This window comes from Eschrichtius robustus, chromosome 12, assembly GCF_028021215.1.
Source record: "Eschrichtius robustus isolate mEscRob2 chromosome 12, mEscRob2.pri, whole genome shotgun sequence".
Taxonomy (NCBI): Eukaryota; Metazoa; Chordata; class Mammalia; order Artiodactyla; family Eschrichtiidae; genus Eschrichtius; species Eschrichtius robustus.
Window position 1 is genome coordinate 71027616 of NC_090835.1, and position 22843 is coordinate 71050458.

Genomic DNA, 22843 nt, shown 5'->3' on the forward strand with positions numbered 1-22843 from the left:
GATACAGCCAAACTTTTTTGAAGTGGTCGTATCTCTTTATACCCCTACCAGCAGTGTGTGAGAGTCCCGTGGGTCACTCTACTCTTGATTTGTGGTGTTGCTTCACTGTCTTGTAGTCCAAGTGGTCCTTTGGGGTAGGTGATATTCCAATTTTATAGATGAGAGAGCATATTCGAAGTGGTCAGGTAATTTAGTGCAAGTTTATAGAGGTAGTAGATGCCACAACTTGCATTTGAACTCTGTTCCCTCCAACTCTAAAGCCTTTCCATGCTGCCCTCTTTACAGTTAGAACTTCCTGACAGTCAGTTACGTAGGGCGCTGAAACCTCACTGGGGAAGATGAACATTTTTTTTTAAAGAGTAGGATGCTATCCTTTGGCTTGGGTATAGTTGTTCTTGGAGGCAACCTGCTTCTCAAAGTCCCTTCCAATGTTGTGATGCAGGTGGTACTCACCCAACATATTTACTTTCCTGACAACTTGCTTCTTCCTTTGTTCCTTGCTTTTAGCATCCAGCCCGTGTATGGAGCACAGCACCCTCCTTTGGATCCTCGGCTCACCAAAAAGTAAGTCAAGATATTTTTCCTTTCATGCATGTACTTCTCCTAAAACCCCGAAACCCTCCCCTACTTTGTTGAAATGACAGTTTCCACTTGGACCTTTTCTAGCGTCTCCTCTGCTCTATTTTTGATCAGAAGATGAGCAGTCTTCTTACCTCTAAGCAGTCCATTACTAAGTGGAAAATTAACTTACATCAGAGATTTTTTTCTTATATTGGACGCTGGTATATGTAGGGGTTTGGTGTTGGATTCTCTGTTCTGTGAGAAGGTCTTTATTGATTAAGTATTGTCCTGAAATTGAATGATTGATGACCTTCTTCTGGTTTCTGGGGCCCATTGCTTCTGAATATGTATATAGGTCTGCCCTCTTCCTTATTCTCTGAGAATTGAGGCAAATAGAACATAACTGTGGGGCTGGCAGTTTTCTGGTCCTCTTTCTCTTTGACACACTCAAGGAAACCCAGCCAGACAATGGAGTTAAAAGCTCCCTGGAGGCTATTTCTTTTATTTCTTTTTTCTTTCTTTTTTTTTAATCCCACCCCACCCCCTGTCCTGAAGGCTATTTCTTCTAGTAAAATTCTAGTAAATTATTTTCTAACACAACAGAGACCCTAGTTAAATCCAAGATGTGTGGGTGTATTTGTACCCCCAATTATCGCTTTATCACATCTTTCTCTCATAGGCCATCATTCAGCCACAATAAATTTAAATGAGGAGATGGGTCGTCTTCTCGCATGTTCTAAGAACTTTTGCCTCTATCTTTGAGCAGGCTTAATCTTAGAGACTTATCTCTAGGAAAGTTGTCGCTTGTAGTGAAAGCTGAATGATTTGAGAGGTACAGGAGACCTAGGTTCTCATCCTTCAGGGGCCTGTGATAATATCTACCCTTTCTTTCTTCATGGTCATTGGGAAGTAAAGATAATGTACATTAAAATATTTTGAATACCTAGAAAAATACCTTATCAAATATGCATTATCAATATTTTAATATTCTTTTAATAACTTAATGTGTGGTGAACTTTCTATAATTCTACCAACTCATTCTTTTTGCAGTTTGGCCAATGTGTAGAAGGTACAGTCTTCTGAATTACTATAGAGGCATGACTGCTGTTCACTTCTGTAAAATGCACAATTTTTATATCAGGAACCGCTAGAGTGTAAGCTCTCTGTTCACCACTGTACCCTTAGCACCTAGACCAGCAGGTGGCACATAGTAGGCACTGAGTAAATATTTATGGAATGAAGGAATGAAATCCTGGCATTTACTTAGACAATGGGTTTTTCTTTAACGTTTCTTAGTATGTACCTTGTATTAGATCTTCTTAAGGGGAAACATGTTTTCTGTGATATTTTTGTGATATTTTCATTAAGTATAATGAATTCTGTTTCCTCGTTTTACCAACCGTGGACTCTCTGGTCTGTTGGCCAGTGTAACAGGCACTGTTAATTACCTTCCCAACAGTCTTCCCTTCACCTGCTTCTTCCTTGCTCAGGAACCACAGTTCTATTCAGTTCTTGAGCAGGTGACAGTGTACTTAGAGTAGGTATCTGGGTTAGTTTAAGCCTTATATAATAATTCCTTGGTAATACCAGTGACTGGTCTATGATGGGCTCATCTCATTGGTTCTGGCCAATGAGATGTAAAGGAAAGTCTCCTGAAGGAGGGTTCTTGGAAGGATTTTCTTTTTTTGACCAGAGAGAGATCGTTTTGTGAAGAAAGCTGCGTTTTGCCTCCACTCACATTTCCTGCTTTTCAGTGTGTTAGTGTGAAAATGAGATGCGAGGGACTTCCCTGGTGGCGCAGTGATTAAGAATCTGCCTGCCAGTGCAGGGGACAGAGGTTCGAGCCCTGGTCGGGGAAGATCCCACATGCTGCGGAGCAACTAAGCCCATGCGCCACAACTACTGAGCCTGCGCTCCAGAGCCCACAAGCCACACTACTGAGCCTGCATGCCACAACTACTGAAGCCCGTGCGCCTAGAGGCCGTGCTCCTCAACAAGAGAAGCCACCACAATGAGAAGCCCTCATGCTGCAATGAAGAGTAGCCCTCGCTCGCCACAACTAGTGGAAGCCCACACACAGCAACGAAAACAAAACGCAGCCAAAAATAAATTAATTAATTAATTAAAAAAAAAAAAAAAAAAGAAAATGAGATGCGAAGAACTCATAGTAGTTAACTTGTACCCTGAGGGAAAGATGAGAATTGCAGAGACACCAGCTCAGTGCCCTGACATCGTGGTCTTTACAACTTAAGCGTCATAGTTGAGTATTCTGTTCCTTGTAGCCAGTTCTGTTCGCAGCCAGGATTTGTTGATTGGTAATAGATCCATTCCAGCATAATTTGTAATGGCCTTTGATAAACACATGGCTAACGTAAAATCTGCCATCCACCTGTATATAAGGCAGTGGGATGTACTGTCCTATTTTATGTTTGGGTCAGAGTCACCATACCTTCTCTGCATCTGTCATCAACTGAGTTTTCCCTGATTCTGTATTTAGGGCAGGTCTTGAGGAATATCACCATATCCCAAACTGCCAAGGCAAACTTTATATACTCTTGTTTTTCCCACCTATTTTTATTTTATTTTAAATTTATTTTTATGTTCATTTTTTGGCTGCGCCGCAGCATGCAGGATCTTAGTTCCCTGACCAGGGATCAAACCCGTGCCCCTTGCAGTGGAAGCGCGGAGTCTTAACCACTGGACGGCCAGGGAAGTCCCTTTTTCCCACCTATTAATGCTATAAAACCATGAATGTTTCCACTGGTCATTCAGCAGAGTTGCATTCATACTTTCAGTAGAAGTAGTTATTTAGCTCTGCAATTTGGGAGGAATATAATTGTCACCGAATAAATTGCATCCCTTTTTCGTGCATGTGGTGGTTTGGTATTACCACTCTACAATCTGGGACAACATCTAGGTCTTCACTGGACCATTTTACAATTCCAGATTGTTACTATAAAACGTTTATTGCCCTTATTTGAGTGCCTTTGTTGGGACATTTTTATTACTTTCTCCGCTACCTGATTACCATTCCACTTCAGGCTACCATTAATTACTGTGTGGTTAATCCTCATCACAGTGAAGCCTTTACATTGGGTCTTTAATCATCTAAACTGCACGAGCACAGCAAGTCATTACCCATCTGTGTATATTGACTTCCATTTGCCAAATTATTACCATTAGTGATAACATTGCCTGCAATAATTTTTATACCTCAGATAAAACTAGTCTTACCGCAGAGCGGCCCCATTGGCCACTTGATGGTATGATAAGCTTCTAAATTTATTGTTTTCTGAATTGATATCCTAGTTCTGAGTTATAAATCTAGTTCATGTGAAGCCACACTAGTCATTGATATGACTGGATTTAGCAAATTCTCCACTTGCTTCACACCCCTTACCAGTGTCAAACGTTATTTTTCTAAATAAATTTGTGTTGTATTTTTATTAAGTGAACAGCCGTCTCAGTAAAACAACATAGTATTAATCAAATCACAGAATGATTGATCTTTTGTTTCCTAACCCATATAACAAACAAACTATAATTTGGCATACAGATGTAAGGAGGTATGGTGAAGGTGGCTATGCGAGGCCAGGTTGGTTGTAACTTTGATATGGTTCTGTTTAAGTAATTTTGGTTAAACTTCAAGCCACACTGTGGCATTATTGTGCCTCAGGTTAGTTATAGATTAGTTGGGACCATGTTAAAATTAGGCAACCTATAAGCCAGAGGCACCCCCAGCTAGAATTAACCTGGATTAATATTTTACTGACATTCACCATGGCCCATCTCTTGGTGAGGTATTTTTTTGTTTGTTTGTTTGTTTTTTAAATTTATTTATTATTATTTTTGGCTGCGTTGGGTCTTCGTTGCTGCGCGCAGACTTTCTCTGGTTGCAGTGAGCGGGGCTACTCTTCGTTGCGATGCACGGGCTTCTCATTGCGGTGGCTTCTCTTGCTGAGGAGCACGGACTCTAGAGCGCAGGCTCAGTAGTTGTGGCTCGCAGGCTTAGTTGCTCCGCGGTGTGTGGGATCTTCCTGGACCAGGGCTTGAACCCATGACCCCTGCACTGGCAGGCAGATCCTTAACCACTGTGCCACCAGGCAAGTCCCTGGTGCAGTGTTTTGATCCACTCCAGGGTGTGCATATGCTTCACCCAATGTTAGACTAATAGCATCTAGTCAATTCTTTGACCTGAGTTAAAATTCAGCTTCTTGATTCATGCTTTATTTAAAGAATTCTTAAGACATCAAGAGGGTATTTAAGAAACATCAACCAAGGAAAAAAAAAAAAAAAACCTTGGCATCCAAAGTACTCTTTATCACTCCATTGGAATCGTCGTGTGCAATCTTGAGGTACACATGGTCTCTAAGGAGGAAAACAATAACAATAGCCACATACTCCTATGCAGCATTTTTTTGATGACAGATCTTTCTTACACATCCGCCTATTTGTTCTTGACAGTGAACCCACTGAGGTGAGTACTGCAGGTTGTGGATCCTGGATCCCCTTTCACAGAGGAGAAGCATAGTGGTGAATCCAGAACATACAGCCTCAGGAGGTCTGCAGAGAAGTAATTTGCCTCTGGCTCATGGATTTCTTTTTTTCTTTTTTTTTTTTTAGTATTTCCAGATCCTTTTTTTTTTAAAAAAAAACATCTTTATTGGGGTATAATTGCTTTACTGGCTCATGGATTTTTGATGTGCAGATTTTTGCACTGCATTGCCTCAGTTTTATTTTCTTTGATTTGGGCTCTTGTTCATTTTTGATTGTTCATTCAGTGCTCTTACTTTGGGGATTGACAAAAGCCAACAAAACGACCTTTTCCAGTGGTTAATAAAAATAATATGCTCATTGTAGAAAACATGAATAATTCAGAGAAGTATAAAAATTAAATTTATCCCCTATAATTCCATAGCCCAGAGATAAGCAATGTTAACATTTTGATGCATTTTATTCCTGGTCTTTTCTGTGCATATACTTTCTAAGAAATATAGAGATCATAGAAAATATATAATTTTGGTTCAATTTTCACTTTATTGAGATCATTTTCTAGTGTTATTAAATAGCCTTCAATATGTGATTTTCGATAAGCAGTATAGCATTCCATTTGGTGGCTGAAACATAATATATTTCATCATTTGCAATTTCTAGATGTTTATGTTGTTTTCAGTTTTTAACCAAAATAAATAATACCATTATAAACTGTTTTAGATCACCTTTGTTTGATTCTCTGATTATTTTCTTATGGTCAGAAATTATGAATCATTTTCAGGCACATGGTGTGTATGTTGCCAGATTGTTTTCCAGAAGGTGGTACAGCATACACCCCCACCTGCAGTATTAGAGAGCTGGTCGGTCTCACTACACCTTAGTTAGCACCAAAGAGGATGCGTCTTTAAATCTTTACTGATTTAGTGGGTGGAAAATGGTATCTTGTTTCCTTCACGTTTGAACTGTTACTTCCTGTAATCTTATGTTATCTCCTGCATCCTGGGTGATAGAGTGATATATTTTCCTTTACTCTGTGCGAGACTAGTGTTTGAAATTATGCCTCAGTGATATCTTTTTTGGTGTTAATAATAGGGACTTTCCGATGACTTGTATGAGTTACGAGTCTGTATTTATAGATGTTAGGAACAGTTATCTTTCAGAATAACTATTGGACGTATCTAGGGAGATGGGATGGGTATTAGACCACCCACCTCTACCCAAAGGGAAGAAACATCTCTTGGAAATGGGGGAACTTCAGCTCTTCCAGCAGAGCCTTGTTTTTAGTCTAGAGTTGCCCTGGCTTGCTGAGGGAAACAGTGAGGCATTTTAATGATGTTTTTACCCCTTGCATTCCAGTCCTCAGGGATGCTAATTAGGACTGAATTAGAAATGTCCCAACTACCTAGTCCCCTGGAACCAGAATAAGGGCCCCCAGACCTTAAGGGGTCCACAGAGAGGAAAAGTTCAGGGAGATTTTCCTGGCAGTCCAGTGGTTAAGACTCCACACTTCCACTGCAGGGGGCACGGGCTCGATCCCTGGTCAGGGAACTAAGATCCCGCAAGCCACATGGTGCAGCCAAAAAAAAAAAAAGAAGAGGAAAAGTGCAGGAAAGTAGGAAAGGTCTACATCAGCGGTCCCCAACCTTTTTGGCACCAGGGACTGGTTTCATGGAAGACAGTTTTTCCATGGACTGGGGGGCGGCGTGGGGAGATGGTTTTGGGATGATTCAAGTGCATTACATTTATTGTGCACTTTATTTCTATTATTCAGTCATGTACTGTCTCCACGATTTTTTTGCTGTATTCTACACTATTATTTATTAAATGCATTTGAAAAAATAAACTCGTATATACTCAGATTTATTTTTAAAATAAACCTTATTAGTTCCCTAAGTGGAAAACCAGTATCATTTGCCAAAAATAGAAAGTAACCTTAAAAATAAATACAGTGAAACACAAAACAATCTTATTAATTAAATTCTAAGCCAGATTCTGTTCTTACAAAATGTTGATCCTGAGACTGCCCGCACTTTGTTAAAAAATAGTCGTAAAGACAGAGTGGCAGCAAACTCAGATCTCTTCTCAAGGGCAGCAGAAGGACTTTAACAGAATAAAAAGGGAAAAACTAGTTCATTTTGGAACTCAGTGTTTCATAATACATGTGGGCTACCTAAAATTGTCTCTTGTTCTACCAGTAGTTGATGTCCTGCTTTAAAAAACAGTTTAGGTTATGTTGTCATAACAGATTAACTCTGAAATCTCAGCGGATTGACACAACAAAGGCTTATTTCTCACTCACACCACCTGTCCAAAGTAGAGTCAGGTGGGTGTGGAGGGCAGGCTCTGCTCCACATAGTCACTCTGTTATCCAGGCTGAGGGAGGTGCCACCATCTGGAGTTGTCATGATAGAAGAAAGCTTATAGAGAACTCACACCTGTTCTTTTATACTTTGGCTCAGAAGGGACTGCCTCACTTCTCTCCTTAGCCCATTGGCCAGAACTAGTCATATAGCGTCACCTAAGTGCAGGGGGGCTGGAAAGTATAGAGGAGCACATGGAATATTTGGAGAGTATTGATGTCCTTGTTTCATCTGGCTCTGCAGCATAGGGGTGGTCTGGATGCATCACATGAGGAATGGAAACGGATATTTTTTTGTTTGAAGAAGGTAATGATTGTGCATGAGATAGTTTGTAATACTATTACTATTATATTAAGCAAGTGAAGATGGTCAGATGTGTCAGACCATTCCTTCGTAACAGTGTCTCCTTTCTTAAAGCTTCATTAAAGAACGGTCAAAAGTCAGCACGGTTCCTCTGAAGAATAAGAAGGCCTCCAGTTTTCATGAGTTTGCCCGGAACACCAGTGATGCTTGGGACATTGGCGATGATGAGGAAGAGGACTTTTCCTCCCCTTCTTTCCAAACTCTGAACTCAAAAGTTGCTTTGGCAACTGCTGCCCAAGTGCTAGAAAACCATAGCAAGCTGAGGGTGAAACCAGAGCGGTCCCAGTCAACGACATCCGATGTTCCTGCCAGCTACAAGGTCATAAAGTCCAGCAGTGACGCCCAGCTGTCCAGAAATTCCAGTAAGTCTGTCCAGCTCCCCTCCTTAGGCTCAGCCTCTTCAGCAGAGTGCCTTTTAAATAAAAACAGTTTTTTTTAGGGCCTCCCTCAGATCTTCCACTGGATGATAAATAAGCGAGCTCAAGCCTGAGGGACGTCAGTGAGCCTCACTGGTCCTGAGCTGTACTTGCTCCTCCCACCTGGATGGCTACCTGGCCCTGGGACCCGGGGTTTCACTTCCTGACACCCGAGTGTTGCCTGCCATGCTCTTCTTCCTTTACCTGTGGTGGGGTCCAGAACTTCTGTGGTTTGGTTGCTTCACATTGCTTTAGGCCTGGTCAGGTTGAAGACTACTGACTATATGTAGTTACAGTTGTTAGTGGCTGAATTTCACAAATGTTTGGCACTGTTGGTTGACCTCCTCAGCTGTGGGGAACAGCCACTAGCATAGGTTGTCTTTTTCCTGTTCCTGAGGGACGGAGTCCCTGTGTCACGGCTCCCTGCCCACCAAGTTGGGTGGGGCGGGAGGAGATACCCCTTCTTTTCAGGAAACTGGCAGCAGTAACTGGTTGAGATGATGGTGGTTTTATCAGATGTTTGGGGATGCTCGGTGTACTCTTTTAAGTATCCGTTGCTGTATTTAACGTTGCCCTGAAGGGTTTTATGGAAACCAGTTATTCTGAGCTGGAGGGGGAAGTGCCCTCAAGCTAGTGAAAGTTAAAACAGCTGACTGGTAAAGGATGAAAAAGAAAGTAGAATGTCAGAGCCCTGGCGCGTGTCCTGGCTCATGTTCTAAGAGAACTTCTTTTACAGTTTCAGACTAAGGTTGTGGTCAGGAAATTAGGCTGAAAGGCCTTTAAAATCATTCCATAGTCACTTTCCGTTGCTGATTCGGGCCCCAGCTCAAACCTTCAATGACGTGCCCAGGACAGGCATTCAGTGTCCATTGACCGGGTGGCCACAGCTACAGGCTGTGGAAAGTGTCTTCACACGTGATTGAGGGTCTCCACAGGGTCCCAGTGTGAGGGAAGGCCCCACCACGATCCCTAATGAGCTGCCCTTGTGCAGCCAGGACTGCCCAGAGCATTCCTGTTATGAGGTTCCCTCCGGGGAGCATCTGTCTGTCAGTCACTGATTCCGAAAGTGCACACTGGTCTGAGCTCTGCAGCGTGTGGTCTGTGTTTTTTCTAGGCCCCGTGTTACCCTAGGCATCCAAGCCAAGTACTCCGTGGCAGTTGTTTCTGTAAACCTTCTTGTCATGCTGGTTGATGAGTATTCACTGTTTTATTCTTGTTGTGACTACTACTTTTTAAGGCCCTAATATGTAAAGAATATGAAACAGTCATGAAAGGACAGTCAGAGTTTAAAACTGAGTTTCATTTGGGGTAGTAAAATAAATAAGGGTTTTGGAGTCAGGCAGACCTAAGGTGGTATCTCAGCTCTCTCTTGCAAATTCCTTAACCTCTCTGAGCTACAGTTTCCTAATCTCTAAAATAGTGATAAACTCCTACCGTATGTTGCAAGGATCAAATGAGAGGTCATATGTAACTGTGACCAGCACAGTGCCTTAATAAGCATTCAATAAATGTTAGTCCTACACTGCTCATTTCTCCTACCTACCATCTAGTTTAGAAGTGTCTAGAACTGGACACAGAGTTCAGCTTGAGTCTGTGTTCCTGTTATTTCAGTTAGAGAAATGTGATTGGCTGGTGAGAAATATGGGGGCACAGAGGAACCCGCCTTAGGCCAGAGCCTCTCACCCGTGTGCAGAGCACAACTAGTGGGCCAAGGACAGGTGAGAGTTGTGCCAGAGGTATTGACCCTCTCAGCCCTTGGGGCAGCTGGCTGGGCCTGGGGCTTCGGGAGATCAGCCACCTCCTTTCATTGCGGTGTGCTTTACAGTGTCATTTTCTCTGTGCTCCGTGACGTGGAAAAGGAAGGCAAACACTGCCTTTGACTGCGTTGCCCCAAAACTTGCTATTAGGCACCAAGAAAAGTTCCAGGTTGGGGTAGAAAGAAGACAACTGATTTTCCTCTGAAGTCACAAAAAAAGTTGTCAAATTTGCTACCGCAGCTGGAGTCTCTGTTTGCACATAAGGTGCCTTGGTGTGTATGACAAAAACGCAGGCCTTCCCCTGGGCGGATGAATGGAGCGCAGCTGGGTTTCCATCCCCTGGCTGCTCCACACCGAGCGCCTTCAGGCAGCGCACAAACCATGCAGCCGCAGCTCTGGTGGAGGAGACCAGTGCTCAACGGTCAGGTTTAAGGTTTCTCAGAATCTGTGCTCTTCACACAGCTTGTCCTCTTTCTCTTTCAAATTATCTCAGGTGATACATGCTTGAGGAACCCCCTCCACAAACAGCAGTCCCTCCCTCTCCGACCCATCATCCCCCTTGTTGCCCGGATCTCGGACCAGAACGCTTCTGGGGCACCCCCGATGACTGTCCGGGAGAAAACCCGCCTAGAAAAATTCCGTCAGCTCCTCTCCAGCCACAACACCGACTTAGGTGAGTCGCCGTGAGCCCTGGGCAAAAGCTAGCACCTCTTGGTGACTGGAATTCTCAGAGACCTGGAAGCTATTGCTCTTTATTCTTCCTTCTTTTACTTTTCCAGCATCTCCTGATCTGGTGCCCATTGAAGTGACATGCAGGTATTAAGTCAGAAATATGTTACTAGGAATTAGGGACCAAATTAGGTGGGACTGGATTCTGTGGCCTGTAGCTATTCTGGCTTTGGTCTCCCCTACCTCCAGGTGATTCTTACTGAAATCCACACCTACTGGCCTTTCTCTTCCCCTCTAACTCTAATCTCTGAGCTGACTGGATCACGGCTGCAGAGCCGTGACCTTGGCGCTTTGCTGCTCAGGGCTGTGTTTTGGGCTTTTTCCCTGTGCTTGTCGGTAGCTGGTGGCGGTGGTGGCAGCGGCAGTGGTGGCGGTGGCGATGGCAGTCGTCCTACTGGAACGGTGGGAGGCACCAGGCAGCGCTGGCTGAGGCTTGTCTTAGGGCATCTGTGGAAAGGGCTACATCCAACAAAGCCTTTATCTATTTGCAGATGAACTGAGGAAGTGTAGCTGGCCAGGGGTTCCCAGGGAGGTTCGGCCTGTAACCTGGAGACTCCTATCGGTGAGTTCTACCCACTGTGTAGAGAAGCGTGAGCCTCACGCAGCCCTTCTTACCTGCTGAGGTTAGTCTGGTCACATAAGTCTTGCTCCGTAGACTTCTCTAGTCCTACCGGATGTGGCAGACCTGTGGGACCGTAGTCCTATTTCTTTGCATAAAGAAACACATTCTTGAGAGTTTATTCCCACACACGTAGAAGAGCACACGTTTGTGCCTGTAGCCCTGATCTCGCCTTCTCAGCACCGAGGAGGAAGAATACAGTGAGGCTGGGTGAGCCAGCGCTTGTTTGAACAGGCTCCCACATTCCCTGGGCTTCCCTCCTTTTTCAGTAGGAGTAACCTACTTTGCAACTGTGAAGAGTTGATAAACGGGCCTCCCTCAGAAGCCTGCACTAGTCCCACTTTCACTGAGTAACGGAGCACTCTGCCTGTCACTGTGATAGGAACACTTTGATTTCCTGAGCCTGTAAAATTCATTCATTCGTTCAGTAAATCTTTTAAGGATTTATTGAGGGCCTGCTGTTTGCCAGGCGTGGTGCCAGGTGCTGTGAGGATATACAGAAGTGAAGACGGCACAGCCCCTGCTCTCCAGGCGCTTGCTTGCTCGCTCGCTATGGAATGTATCCCTTAGCTGCCTGCAAGAGGACGGCTCTCTCCTGACTGCCCCCACCCCCAGTCTTGCAGCCGTGTAATCATTGCCCCTGCTTCTTCTAAGTTTGAATGCTATTAGAAGTAGATTAGAAGTAGATGTGGTGAGAATGGAAGGGGAACAGGAGATGTAAGAATTGAGAGTGGGATCTAGACCAGGGATAAGAATGTAAGTTGGCCTGGAGCTGGGGCCAGGAGCGGGGCTGCTGCCAGCAGTTCTGTGTCCGGACGTTGCAGCTGCTGTGTCGCAGATTCCATTCAGGTTCCTAAGCTGGTAATTCTGAGTGTTACCGTAGAAAAGAATGTGTAACCGGCACCGACTCACGTGGCACACCACTGAGATACGCCACAGAGGCGGCCACCTCCCCGTGACCCTGGGAAGGATTGCCTCGTGCACACGCAGCCCCAGGAGGTCCTGACTTGGGTCCAGTTCCCTCCCACTGACCTACATTCGCTGCTCTACTGTGCCAGCTCCGGAGCTCCGCAGTGCTCCAGCAGTACCCGCTCCTAGCGCAGTGCAGGGGGTGCAGGGGTAAATAACCCTGGTTGGCCGTGCTTCATCTGCCCACATGTGCATCTCATTGAAGGAGGAGAGGGCAAACACTGGGGGGCCAGAACCAAGATGGGATTTACGGCTGTGTCTTGGCAGCTTTCTTTCGGTTCCTTTGATAGTTTCCAAGCCACTGCTCAGGCTGAAATAAAAATTAAGGATTCATCCAACCAGTGCCTGTCCCCATCTGACTAGCAGTCCTGTCTACAGGGCTATCTCCCAGCGAACACCGAGAGGAGGAAGCTGACCTTGCAGCGGAAGCGGGAGGAGTATTTTGGCTTCATTGAACAGTATTATGACTCTCGAAATGAGGAACATCACCAGGATACCTACAGACAGGTACAGTCATCGCCTGCTGCCCTTTTGCTCACTAGTCGTAATCTTAAGGTGTGGCTCCTGGAAGTGCTCTTGGGGTGCGAGTTTTCCAAGTCTTCAGGCTACAGTGTGCTGGTTAGGAATTAATTTTATTCCCAGAACTACTTCCCCTCTTTCTAATTCAGTAGCTCTTATCTTAGCCATTTTAAATAGATAGATTCTGGGGGGTCCTGGTCGGTGGCAGTGCTTCTCTGACTTTAATGTGCATACACATCACCTAGGATTATGATAAAATCCCAACTAGGGATTATGGTGAAATGCAGATTCTAATTCAGGAGGTCTGGGGTGAGACTTCACTTCTAATGAGCTCCCAGGTGATGCCACCTGCTGCTGGTCCACAGACCACACAGAGAGTAGTAAGGGTTATGGGACACAAGCTGAAAGATGAGTTCACTCTGTGGTCCATCCCTCTGGACTGTGACATCAGTGTGTCCTCCTGGCAGCTGCAGTGCCTCTTTAGCACCCATGTTTGTCTGTCTGCAGGAGCCGTAGCCATCAGCAGCCTTAGCAGGGAGTGTACTGTCATTGTGCATAGTGGTCCCCACAGCCTGCGGAAAGGTGGAGGGTGTGAAGGGGAGTCTCGTGGTTGCAGAGGGGAAAATACTGGGGGAGGCAACTGTCTACAACAAGCTCCAAGAATTGAAGTAGGCTCTGCGGCTATTGACACAGTCCTTAGGATTGTTAGACATTGGGGAATCCCGAAGCCAAAGCCAATCATCGTGACTTCACAGAAGTCAGAACTTTCAGTGCCAGTTATTAAAGGCCAGCTCCCTCTAGTTCTCTATGCTGGCATGTTTTTGCAGCTTTCAGAGCTCTTTTACTTCTCGGGAACTGTTGAGTAAGAATCTGAAAGAGGCGTACACATTTTGATCATACCTGTTAAATAAGTACCAGCCCAGAGTAAAACAGATTCCAGACAATAGGAAAAAAGCGGGTGATTCTCTTAAGTTGTGAAGCCTATTGCTGTTTGGTGTAAGTAGTTTATTTGGGAAGGTTTCCTCACTGTTCAATAAGCTATTGCTGTCATGGAAATGTATTCCAGATGCACAGGTAGGTAGGTTTAACTAGACTATTTTTGTATGGCAGTCAGTTCTTTCTAAAGATAAATTGTGCTCTCACTCTTACTCCCTTGATTTCCGGTTCCTAAGAAAATAACTTCTCAAAAGAACAAACTGGCATTTGTGTTTTTGGATGCGGCTTCTCTTTTTCAGATTCACATTGACATTCCAAGGACGAATCCTCTCATTCCATTGTTCCAGCAACCACTTGTACAGGAGGTGAGGGAAGTACTCAACATTCTCGGTCCTCCTCCCCCCATCCTTCTGTGGCACCATCTGTGTGGATGTGTGCTTAGCCCTCCCTCCAGGCATGGGCAGGTTTATGGCTAATCGTGATAGTACCTTGTGTTCGCATATGGAGCTTTGGTCCTTTCAGAGCACTTTCTTATGCATTCTCATTCGATCCTCATAACAAACCTGTGGGCTGAGTAGCACTTTGAGAGGCTAAGGGACTTGCCCAGCATCTTGAGTCTACCTGGTGACAGAATGAAGACAGAAACTACACCCTAGAATTCCTAGTCTTGTGTTTGCTCTGCTTTATCTGGCTGGTAGTGATATATGTGTGTGTGTGTGTGTGTGTGTGTGTAGTAAACATACATAACAAAATTTACCATTTTAACCATTTTTAAGTGTATAGTTCAGTGACATTAAGTACATTCATATTGTTATTCAACCATTACCACAATCCATCTCTACAACTTTTTTTCATCTTCCCAAACTGAAGCTCTGTACGCATGAAACAATAACTTTCCATCCCCCAGCAACTGCCATTCTACTTTCTGTGTCTATGAATTTGACTATTCCAGGTACCTCAAATAAGTGGGATCATACAGTATTTGTCCTTTTGTGACTGGCTTGTTTCACTTAGCATGATATCTTCAAGGTTCATCCATGTTGTAGCATGTGTCAGAATTTCCTTCCTTTTTATTTTTATTTATTTATTTTCTTGGCCGCACCGCGCGGCACGCGGGATCCTAGTTCCCCGACCAGGGATCGAACTTGCGCCCCCTGCATCGGAAGCACAGAGTCTTAACCACTGGACCGCCAGGGAAGTCCCCTTCCTTCCTTTTTAAGACTGAATGATATTCCATTATATGTGTATAAGACATATTGTTGATCTGCCATCTGTCAGTGGACACTTGAGTTGCTTCCATGTTTTGGGTATTGTGAGTAATGCTGCTGTGAACGTGGGTGTGCAAATATCTGAGTCCCTGTTTTAAATTCTTTCGGATACCTACCCAGAAGTCAAATTAGTAGTGATATGTTGAGACCTAACAAGTTGGCAAAGCACATGAAAGGTTTCAGTGGGGCTATTAATCTTTTGACCAAGCAGTAAGTATTGATATAAACTCCTCAAGATTAGGGATTTCCTTTGCAGCTTCATAGTAGCTAGGATACTGGATGTAAGTGCTCTTTGAATTATATTTTCACTCATCCTTATAATAGAGAAAATGTGATAAAAAAATGCTCAAAATAATTTCTGTTTGACTTTAGATTATACTCATAATTCTGTTTAAATATAGATGTGTCTACTGATGGGATCCCTCATAACTTACCACTAGCATAAAGAAGATTTTGAGGGTGACACCATTATTTTACCTGTAAGAGTCAGCTCAAAGGAAGCTAAAAACCGCCCAGGATCCCTTTGTGTCTCCCGTTCAGTTTCCCATGGCTCAGCCCTGCTTATTCCTCATTTTAACTTGAAGATGTTCAGATTCTTCTCTCTTACCTGTGCATGGTTACTTCAAATTTGGAGACAGGGAAAGTAGTTTATTTAAAAGGCTTCTCCTAGTAGTGGAACCTGCCTACAAAGAAAGAAATTCAAGCTGTAGTCTTTCCAATTTTTCTTGAATCACCTTTCCATCTAGCAGACTGTAGTAATCATAAACAGAATAAATTGCCAACCAAGGAGCAGAAAATTAAGTAACATTGAATATTGAAAGACTTGTTTTATAAACCTAAAGATACTTGAGAATTGACTATAGTAAGTGAGAATTACCCACACTAGTAGAAGAGGTGTCTCAGAGGCAGACAAGATTGTCCCAGGCTTTTTCTGTAGGGAAGATTCCATGGTCTCCCCTGGTAACCAGGCTTGGTGTTCATCTATTTCCATCTCTTTGGCGTTTTCACTTGTACAGTGTGAGTGTGTCTGCACTGTCCCATCCTTACTAGAGAGGGATTATTGCAGGTCTCCTGATTCTGAATGGTTAGCTTCCATGCGCTTGGCCATTGTTTAAGCCAGTCACCAGGGATTTGTGTATTCACAAGGAGCTGATAGTGTGAAGTAGAAGCCCTGATAAGTCCTTCAGAAGGATTGATCTGGAAGAGCTTTTAACAGAGACATCCAGACAGACACAGGCCACAGGAGGTGTGAGGAGACAGAGTGGAGCAGGGAACTCTTGAGATCTTCCTGATCGTGGTGGGTCTAGCTTGAGCCAGAGTTTCAAGGGAGGGAGGAGGGTATTTAGCAGCAAAGAATGTAAGAGGGGTCCCATTGGAGTGTTGGGCCTAACACAAATGAGGACGCCACACCCTTCCCTCAGCCCCGGGGAGCAAGTGGGCCCATCTGGTGGAGGCAGAGGCCAGCTCCTTCCAGGCTGGGCTTTGCTCTCACTGCCTGCAAGGGCAGGGGTGTTGACGGTGGGAATGTTTCTTGGCTCTCTCTGCCAGCTGGAAGGCAGACTCAACACGAGGGCTGGGAAACATCCTTTATTGTGTCTAGATTCTCCACATCTCTCCTACACTGGCTAACCAACTCCAAAACCATACGACCACTTCCTTTTTACTTTTCCCCATGGGAGGTTTTTTCTCCCTTGCACCTGACCTCTGAGAGGGCCTCTTCAATCTGCCCGCAGAGCTGACTGACTCTGAGCTCTGCAGAGCCAGGTGCTGTGGAGGCCCCTAATCTCCTGTCCTCCCTGCATGTAGTCATTACCACCTCTGTCATCCCTCTGGTGTGGTTCAGAGACCTGAGACGGCCCAGTCAAAGCCTGTCTAAGGAATGTATTGGGCCCAGGAGTTGTGGTCAGCAGGATGAAGCCAGGGGATGAGTATCAGCAAGCTGAGAGAAGACAGGGGAAAAGCTCCAAGTGCATAGTGAAAACAGAGAGGAGTGTAACAGAATACGACAGGGCTGGACTCTGTAAAAGGACCATAAAGATCTTTTCAGGGACATCCCTGGTGGTCCAGTGGTTAGGACTCCATGCTTCCACTTCAGGGGGCATGGATTCGATCCCTGGTTGGGGAACTAAGATCCTGAGTGCTGTGCAGTGTGGCCAAAAAAAAAAAAAGATTTTTTCTTTCTCCCCAGTCTAGTCCTCTGGCCTCTTGTGGCTAATGTACTTAACCCCAGAGGCTTTCCCCATGGAGGCCCTGGCTGACTTCTCTGTTCTCAAGTTCCTGGCTGTAGGAATCCATAGGATTTGGTTCATTTGACTTCCTGTCCCCAGTAAACGTCTGGGTTGCATCCTGATATGTGAAATGACTTCCTGCATTTAGAGTCTGTCACTGGTTCCTAGTCAAGCTGGGTTAGAACTAAATCCAGATCTAGATCTCCTTCCGTCTCAGCAGGGAGAGTGGGGAGTGTGGTAAAGAAGGCATTTCCTCTTTAAATCCTGTAATGACCAAAAGAGATTTAGGAAATGTATCAGAGCTTAGATATTCTGATATCTTGCTCCTGGAAATAGAGAAACAGCATCTACAAATGAGCATGGGGGCCTGAATTAATGACATCCACAACAAACCTTTTTCTAAGCCATTTGTGTCACTCTCCTTTCCATTTCCCAATTTCATATCACGTTGGCTAGATACTGAAAAGAGAAAGGGCAAGAAGCACCTACCCCTGTTTAAAAACCGTTAGTGTCTTAGAAACTTTTTGTATTTGTAGACTGCCTTTGTCCACAATATTTTAAAATTTTTTCTACAAATTCTGTAGCATCGCTGAGTTAAATTGTGAGGTAGGTAAATGGGGGGAGGGAGAGTATCCCCGTGATTTAACATCATGTCGTCTTTTTTTCTCATTTTCCTAGATCTTCGAAAGAATTCTATTTATTTGGGCAATCCGACACCCTGCCAGTGGGTATGTCCAAGGAATTAATGACCTGGTCACTCCGTTCTTTGTCGTCTTCCTCTCAGAATATGTCGGTAAGAAGCATGAGTACCAAGTTGAACAAGCTTTTGCTCTTTCTTATCTGTGGTCTGTTTGTTTTTCCCAGGAGTGCAGCCAGTGGGCACGTCTTGCTGAAAAAGAGATAGTGGCTTTAGAATACACAGCTAAACCTGTTGTTTTTTTTTTTTTAATTATTTATTTATTATTTATTTTTGGCTGTGTTGGGCCTTCGTTTCTGTGCGAGGGCTTTCTGTAGTTGCGGCAAGTGGGGGCCACTTTTCATCGCGGTGCGCGGGCCTCTCACTATCGCGGCCTCTCTTGTTGTGGAGCACAGGCTCCAGACGCGGAGGCTCAGTAGTTGTGGCTCACGGGCCTAGTTGCTCCGTGGCATGTGGGATCTTCCCAGACTAGGGCTTGAACCCGTGTCCCCTGCATTGGGAGGCAGATTCTCAACCACTGTGCCACCAGGGAAGCCATAAACCTGTTTTAACAGCAGCCGCAGCAGCAGCCTGGAATTTCTCTCTCGAGATGGTCACAGATCTCACCTAAGAAGACCTTTGCCAAAGAATGCCCAAATTGATATATTTATGTTCTGCCATAAACAGATGGTTTGATGGTTTGACTGAGGTTCCTTTTGGATTATTTTGAACTCGTCTCAAATGCAGACCCTCATCTGTGAAAGCTGGAATTTTAGATTATACATCAGACGTTCACACTTCAGTTCACATGCTGTATCTTAGGAGCAGGATGTGGACGTATAGAGCGGGAAAGGTGCCAGAATCCAGCTCACACTGGAGGTAATGGAATGGGCCAAGGAGAGCTCCAGGACCTTGGTTTCTCCTCCTCTTCCTTCACCTCTTACCCCACTGGATTCTTGTCACTTTGAACAGAGTGATTCGCTGTCACGGCAGCAGTTAGGTTTTCTTACAGCTCCAGCCACCTGCTCCAGCCAGGCCTAAATCGTCAGAGTCTTAAAAGGCATTGAGGATCCACCACTTTTTTGGTTTCCTCAGTCACTTGTGCTTCAAGACTCAGAGGAAAACCTATCTGTCATGGCCTGATGCTTTGTTCTCTTAGTCAGAGAGAAGTTCATGTGGGAATAAGAACATTGAAAAGGATTTTAGAAAACTATCCGTCTACTCCCCTCATTTCACAGATGGATTGTGAGATTCCTTGCCTCCTTATTAGTGGCAGGGCTAGGACCAGAACCCTCTTCTTCAGACTCTGGGGGTGGTGGGTTATTTTTGTAGAAAGCCATTGCAGGGGGTAGGATGGTAATGAGAAGGGGACTGGAATGGAGCCCCTTGGAGGGGGAAGGCATAAGAAATGCCTCACTTGATCCTTCCCATTCAGGTTTTCTCGTGGGACTCAAAGCCGTGGTGTTTTGGTCTTTCATGAGGCAGCCTTTTTTATTTTTCATTACTCAAAACGTTAAGGCAACCTAATGATGCCATTCCTTGTTCCCCTTAAGTGACAGCAGCCAGGGCAGAACTGGAAGTCAGGGTGGAAGGTCACACTCTTGTTCACTCTGTCCAGTGACCCTAAGCAAAAGCATATAAATAAAGCTTTTGCTGGAGAACTTTCATTTTCCCCTCACATTAATAGGTCAGTTTTCAGAGGCAGCTTAATCGTCTGTGGTTTAACTTTATTAAAGAGCGGTGCAGCTGGTCTGTTGGGATTTGGGGGTTGATTCTTGCAGTAGTACTTTTCTGAAATGGTATTCAAGTATGAGCCTAGGAAGGTATTAATCCATTCATTAATCTACATTTGAGGTCTGAACACTGGCATTGCCAGTTTTTATGCCAATTAAGGGAAATCCTCAGCAGCTGCAGTTCTAATTGGATATTAACTATCTGGTTAGCTGTCATTTATATTTTGTACCAAATTTTCTTTTATCTTCTATAGGCGCCCATCCCATCAGCCCCACCAAGCACTGTGCCTTTCTTTTTTGTTTTTTAATAAATTTATTTATTTATTTATTTTTGGCTGCATTGGGTCTTTGTTGCTGTGCACGGGCTTTTTCTAGTTGCAGTGAGCGGGGGCTCCTCTTCGTTGTGGTGCGTGGACTTCTTCAGTAGTTGTGGCTCACGGGCTCAGTAGTCGTGGCTCGAGGGCTCTAGAGCGCAGGCTCAGTAGTTGTGGCGCATGGGCTTAGTTGCTCCGCGACATGTGGGATCTTCCCAGACCAGGGCTCGAACCCGTGTCCCCTGCATTGGCAGGCGGATTCTTAACCACTGCGCCACCAGGGAAGTCCACTGTGCCTTTCTTTGATAGATATGACTGCATTCTGATCCGGGTGTTTGGTTTGTCAGTCTCAACTGCTGACCAGTGAAACCATTGCTGACCCACAGCGTTTACACAGTGAAGCGTGGGCTTCTCTGCCCCTCCTTAGCAAGGAAGCCTTTCTTGGCAAGGCTGTACTCAGTTTCACCTCTGCAGCAGACTTCAGATGGGTGTTTGGTACCTCCTCCTAGAACTAGGAAGGCGGGGCCCATTCTTTTTTTACAAAAAACTTTTCAGTTTCAAGCATATGTACAAGTAGAAAAAATAATACCATAAATCCCTGTCCATTCTTCACCCACTCATCTTTCTAAGTAAGCAAATCTCAATGTCAAGCACCATATAATTTCATCCATAAATATTTCCATATGTACCTTTCGAAGATAGTGATTAAAGAAACTCACAGCTGTAATGCAATTATTACATCTAAAAAGTTATAATAGCTCCTTAATATAATCTAATATATAACACTATTCAAATGTTCTTGATTCCCAAAAATATATTTAACAGTTTGTTTGAATCAGGGTTCAAATCAGGTCCACACATTCTACTAATTGGTTGATATGTCTCTTAAATCTCTCTTAATCTATCAGTTCCCATCCATCTCTCTTTTCCTTAGGAGTTTGTACCTTTAGCCCTTATTTTTCCAGTTTTCAAACTAGGACTTGCCAGGCCAACCAGTAATACGACCCTGATTTTTTAAAGCACTTTACCGTTTGCAAAGTACTTTGACTTACCTGATTTCATTTAGTAGCCCCCAATATCTCTTTAAGGTAGATGTATCAACCTATTTTAAATGAGCTTCCCAAACTCAAACCTAGGTCTTTTGACCTAAATACCTGTTTTCTTTATAAAAATTGGTGGTATCTCAACTTAGATCTATCTAGTGGCTCCCTCTTCTCCATTCCCTGCTCCAAAGCAGGCAGCACATTTCTTATTGCTCCTTTTCTTAAAGAAAAAAAAAAAATACAGTAGAGGTACATACTCATTTAAAAAAATCAAGGACTTCCCTGGTGGTGCAGTGGTTAAGAATCCGCCTGCCAATGCAGGGGACACGGGTTCGAGCCCTGGTCTGGGAAGGTCCCACATGCTGCAGAGCAACTAAGCCTGTGTGCCACAACTACTGAGCCTGCGCTCTAGAGCCCGTGAGCCACAACTACTGAGCCCGCATGCCACAACCACTGAAGCCCATGTGCCTAGAGCCTGTGCTCCACAACAAAGAGAAGCCACTGCAATGAGAAGCCTGCACATCACAACAAAGAGTAGCCCTCGCTCGCCACAATTAGAGAAAGCCTGCGCACAGCAACGAAGACCCAGTGCAGCCAAAAATAAACAAATAAATAAATAAATTTATTTAAAAAAAATAAAAACAATATAGAATTGTTATTACCTCACCCCTACCCCCCCATCACCAGAGGTGACTACTGTTGACCTCTTGGTGTGTATTTTTCCAGTCCTTTTCCTGTGTGCGGATAGAGCTGCATATATTATTTTTCTTTGTTGTATCCAGAAAACTGGGATCAAACTTATCCATACTTTTCTCTATCTTGCTTGTTTTCATTCACAAATATCGGGCCAACTTTCCAAGTTTGGACATATGGATCTACCTCATCATTTTCAGCAATTATATTTACTTTCATCAAACTTTACTATAGTTTAGTAAACAATTCTTTTATAGTAGGACATTTAAATAATCTACAATTTTTAGCTATTATAAAGAACACTTCAATGAATATCCTTGTACATATTTTCTTATGCATTCGTGTTAAAATACACGTTTCCCTGAAAGAGAACCCATAGAACGGAAATTACTAGTCCTAAAAGCATGCCAAATAGGTACCACTCCAAAATTACACTGCAAAAAGGTTTACAGCAGTTTATACTCCAGCCACTATTGTTTGGGTGCACTCTTCACATCCTTAGCAAAACTGGGTATTTTAGTCTAACTGTGTTTCACCAATTTGGCAAATAAACCATGGTTTGTGTTTCAGTTTTTATTTCCACTTGCTCATCAGTGAGGTGGTTTATCTTTTCTTTTGTGTATTAGCATTTGTTTCTTTTGTCATCTGCTTGTTCAGATCTTTTATCCAGTCTATGGCCATACCACCTTGAACGCGTCCGATCTCGTCTGATCTCGGAAGCTAAGCAGGGTCAGGCCTGGTTAGTACCTGGATGGGAGACTGCCTGGGAATACCGGGTGCTGTAGGCTTAAAAAAAGAAAAAAAAAGAAGAAAAAAATTTCTTTTATCCAGTTTTTTCGTTTTTTAAAAAATAGCTTTATTTATTTGGTTAGTTAGTTATTTAGTTATTTATTTATTTTTGGCTTCTTTGGGTCTTTGTTGCTGCGCGCGGGCTTTCTCTAGTTGTGGAGAGCGGGGGCTACTCTTCGTTGCGGTGCGTGGGCTTCTCATTGCGGTGGCTTCTCTTGTTGAGGAGCACGGGTTCTAGGTGCGCAGGCTTCAGTAGTTGCAGCACACGGGCTCAGCAGTTGCCGCGCGTGGACTCTAGGGCGTGTGGGCTTTAGTAGTTGTGGCACGTGGGCTCAGTAGTTGTGGCTCGTGGGCTCTAGAGTGCAGGCTCAGTAGT

At 44.1% G+C, this 22843-nt stretch overlaps 1 protein-coding gene and 1 non-coding gene across 3 annotated transcripts in view; both read left to right on the forward strand.

The window, feature by feature from the left end:
* Nucleotides 1-22843, forward strand: part of TBC1D22B (TBC1 domain family member 22B) — a 63376-nt gene that overhangs the window by 12104 nt on the left and 28429 nt on the right. Inside the window, exons 2-8 of one of the 2 annotated variants that reach the window (XM_068558932.1) lie at nt 508-564; nt 7833-8140; nt 10445-10624; nt 11172-11242; nt 12647-12775; nt 14023-14088; nt 17898-18012. In XM_068558932.1, the coding sequence (XP_068415033.1) occupies nt 508-564; nt 7833-8140; nt 10445-10624; nt 11172-11242; nt 12647-12775; nt 14023-14088; nt 17898-18012 (926 nt within the window). The remainder of the gene's footprint in view (nt 1-507; nt 565-7832; nt 8141-10444; nt 10625-11171; nt 11243-12646; nt 12776-14022; nt 14089-17897; nt 18013-22843) is intronic. The other variant, XM_068558933.1, reaches the window with a different exon arrangement.
* LOC137774284 (5S ribosomal RNA) lies at nt 22348-22466 on the forward strand. Its single transcript, XR_011075813.1, has one exon. It is a non-coding gene; the product is annotated as a 5S ribosomal RNA (ribosomal RNA).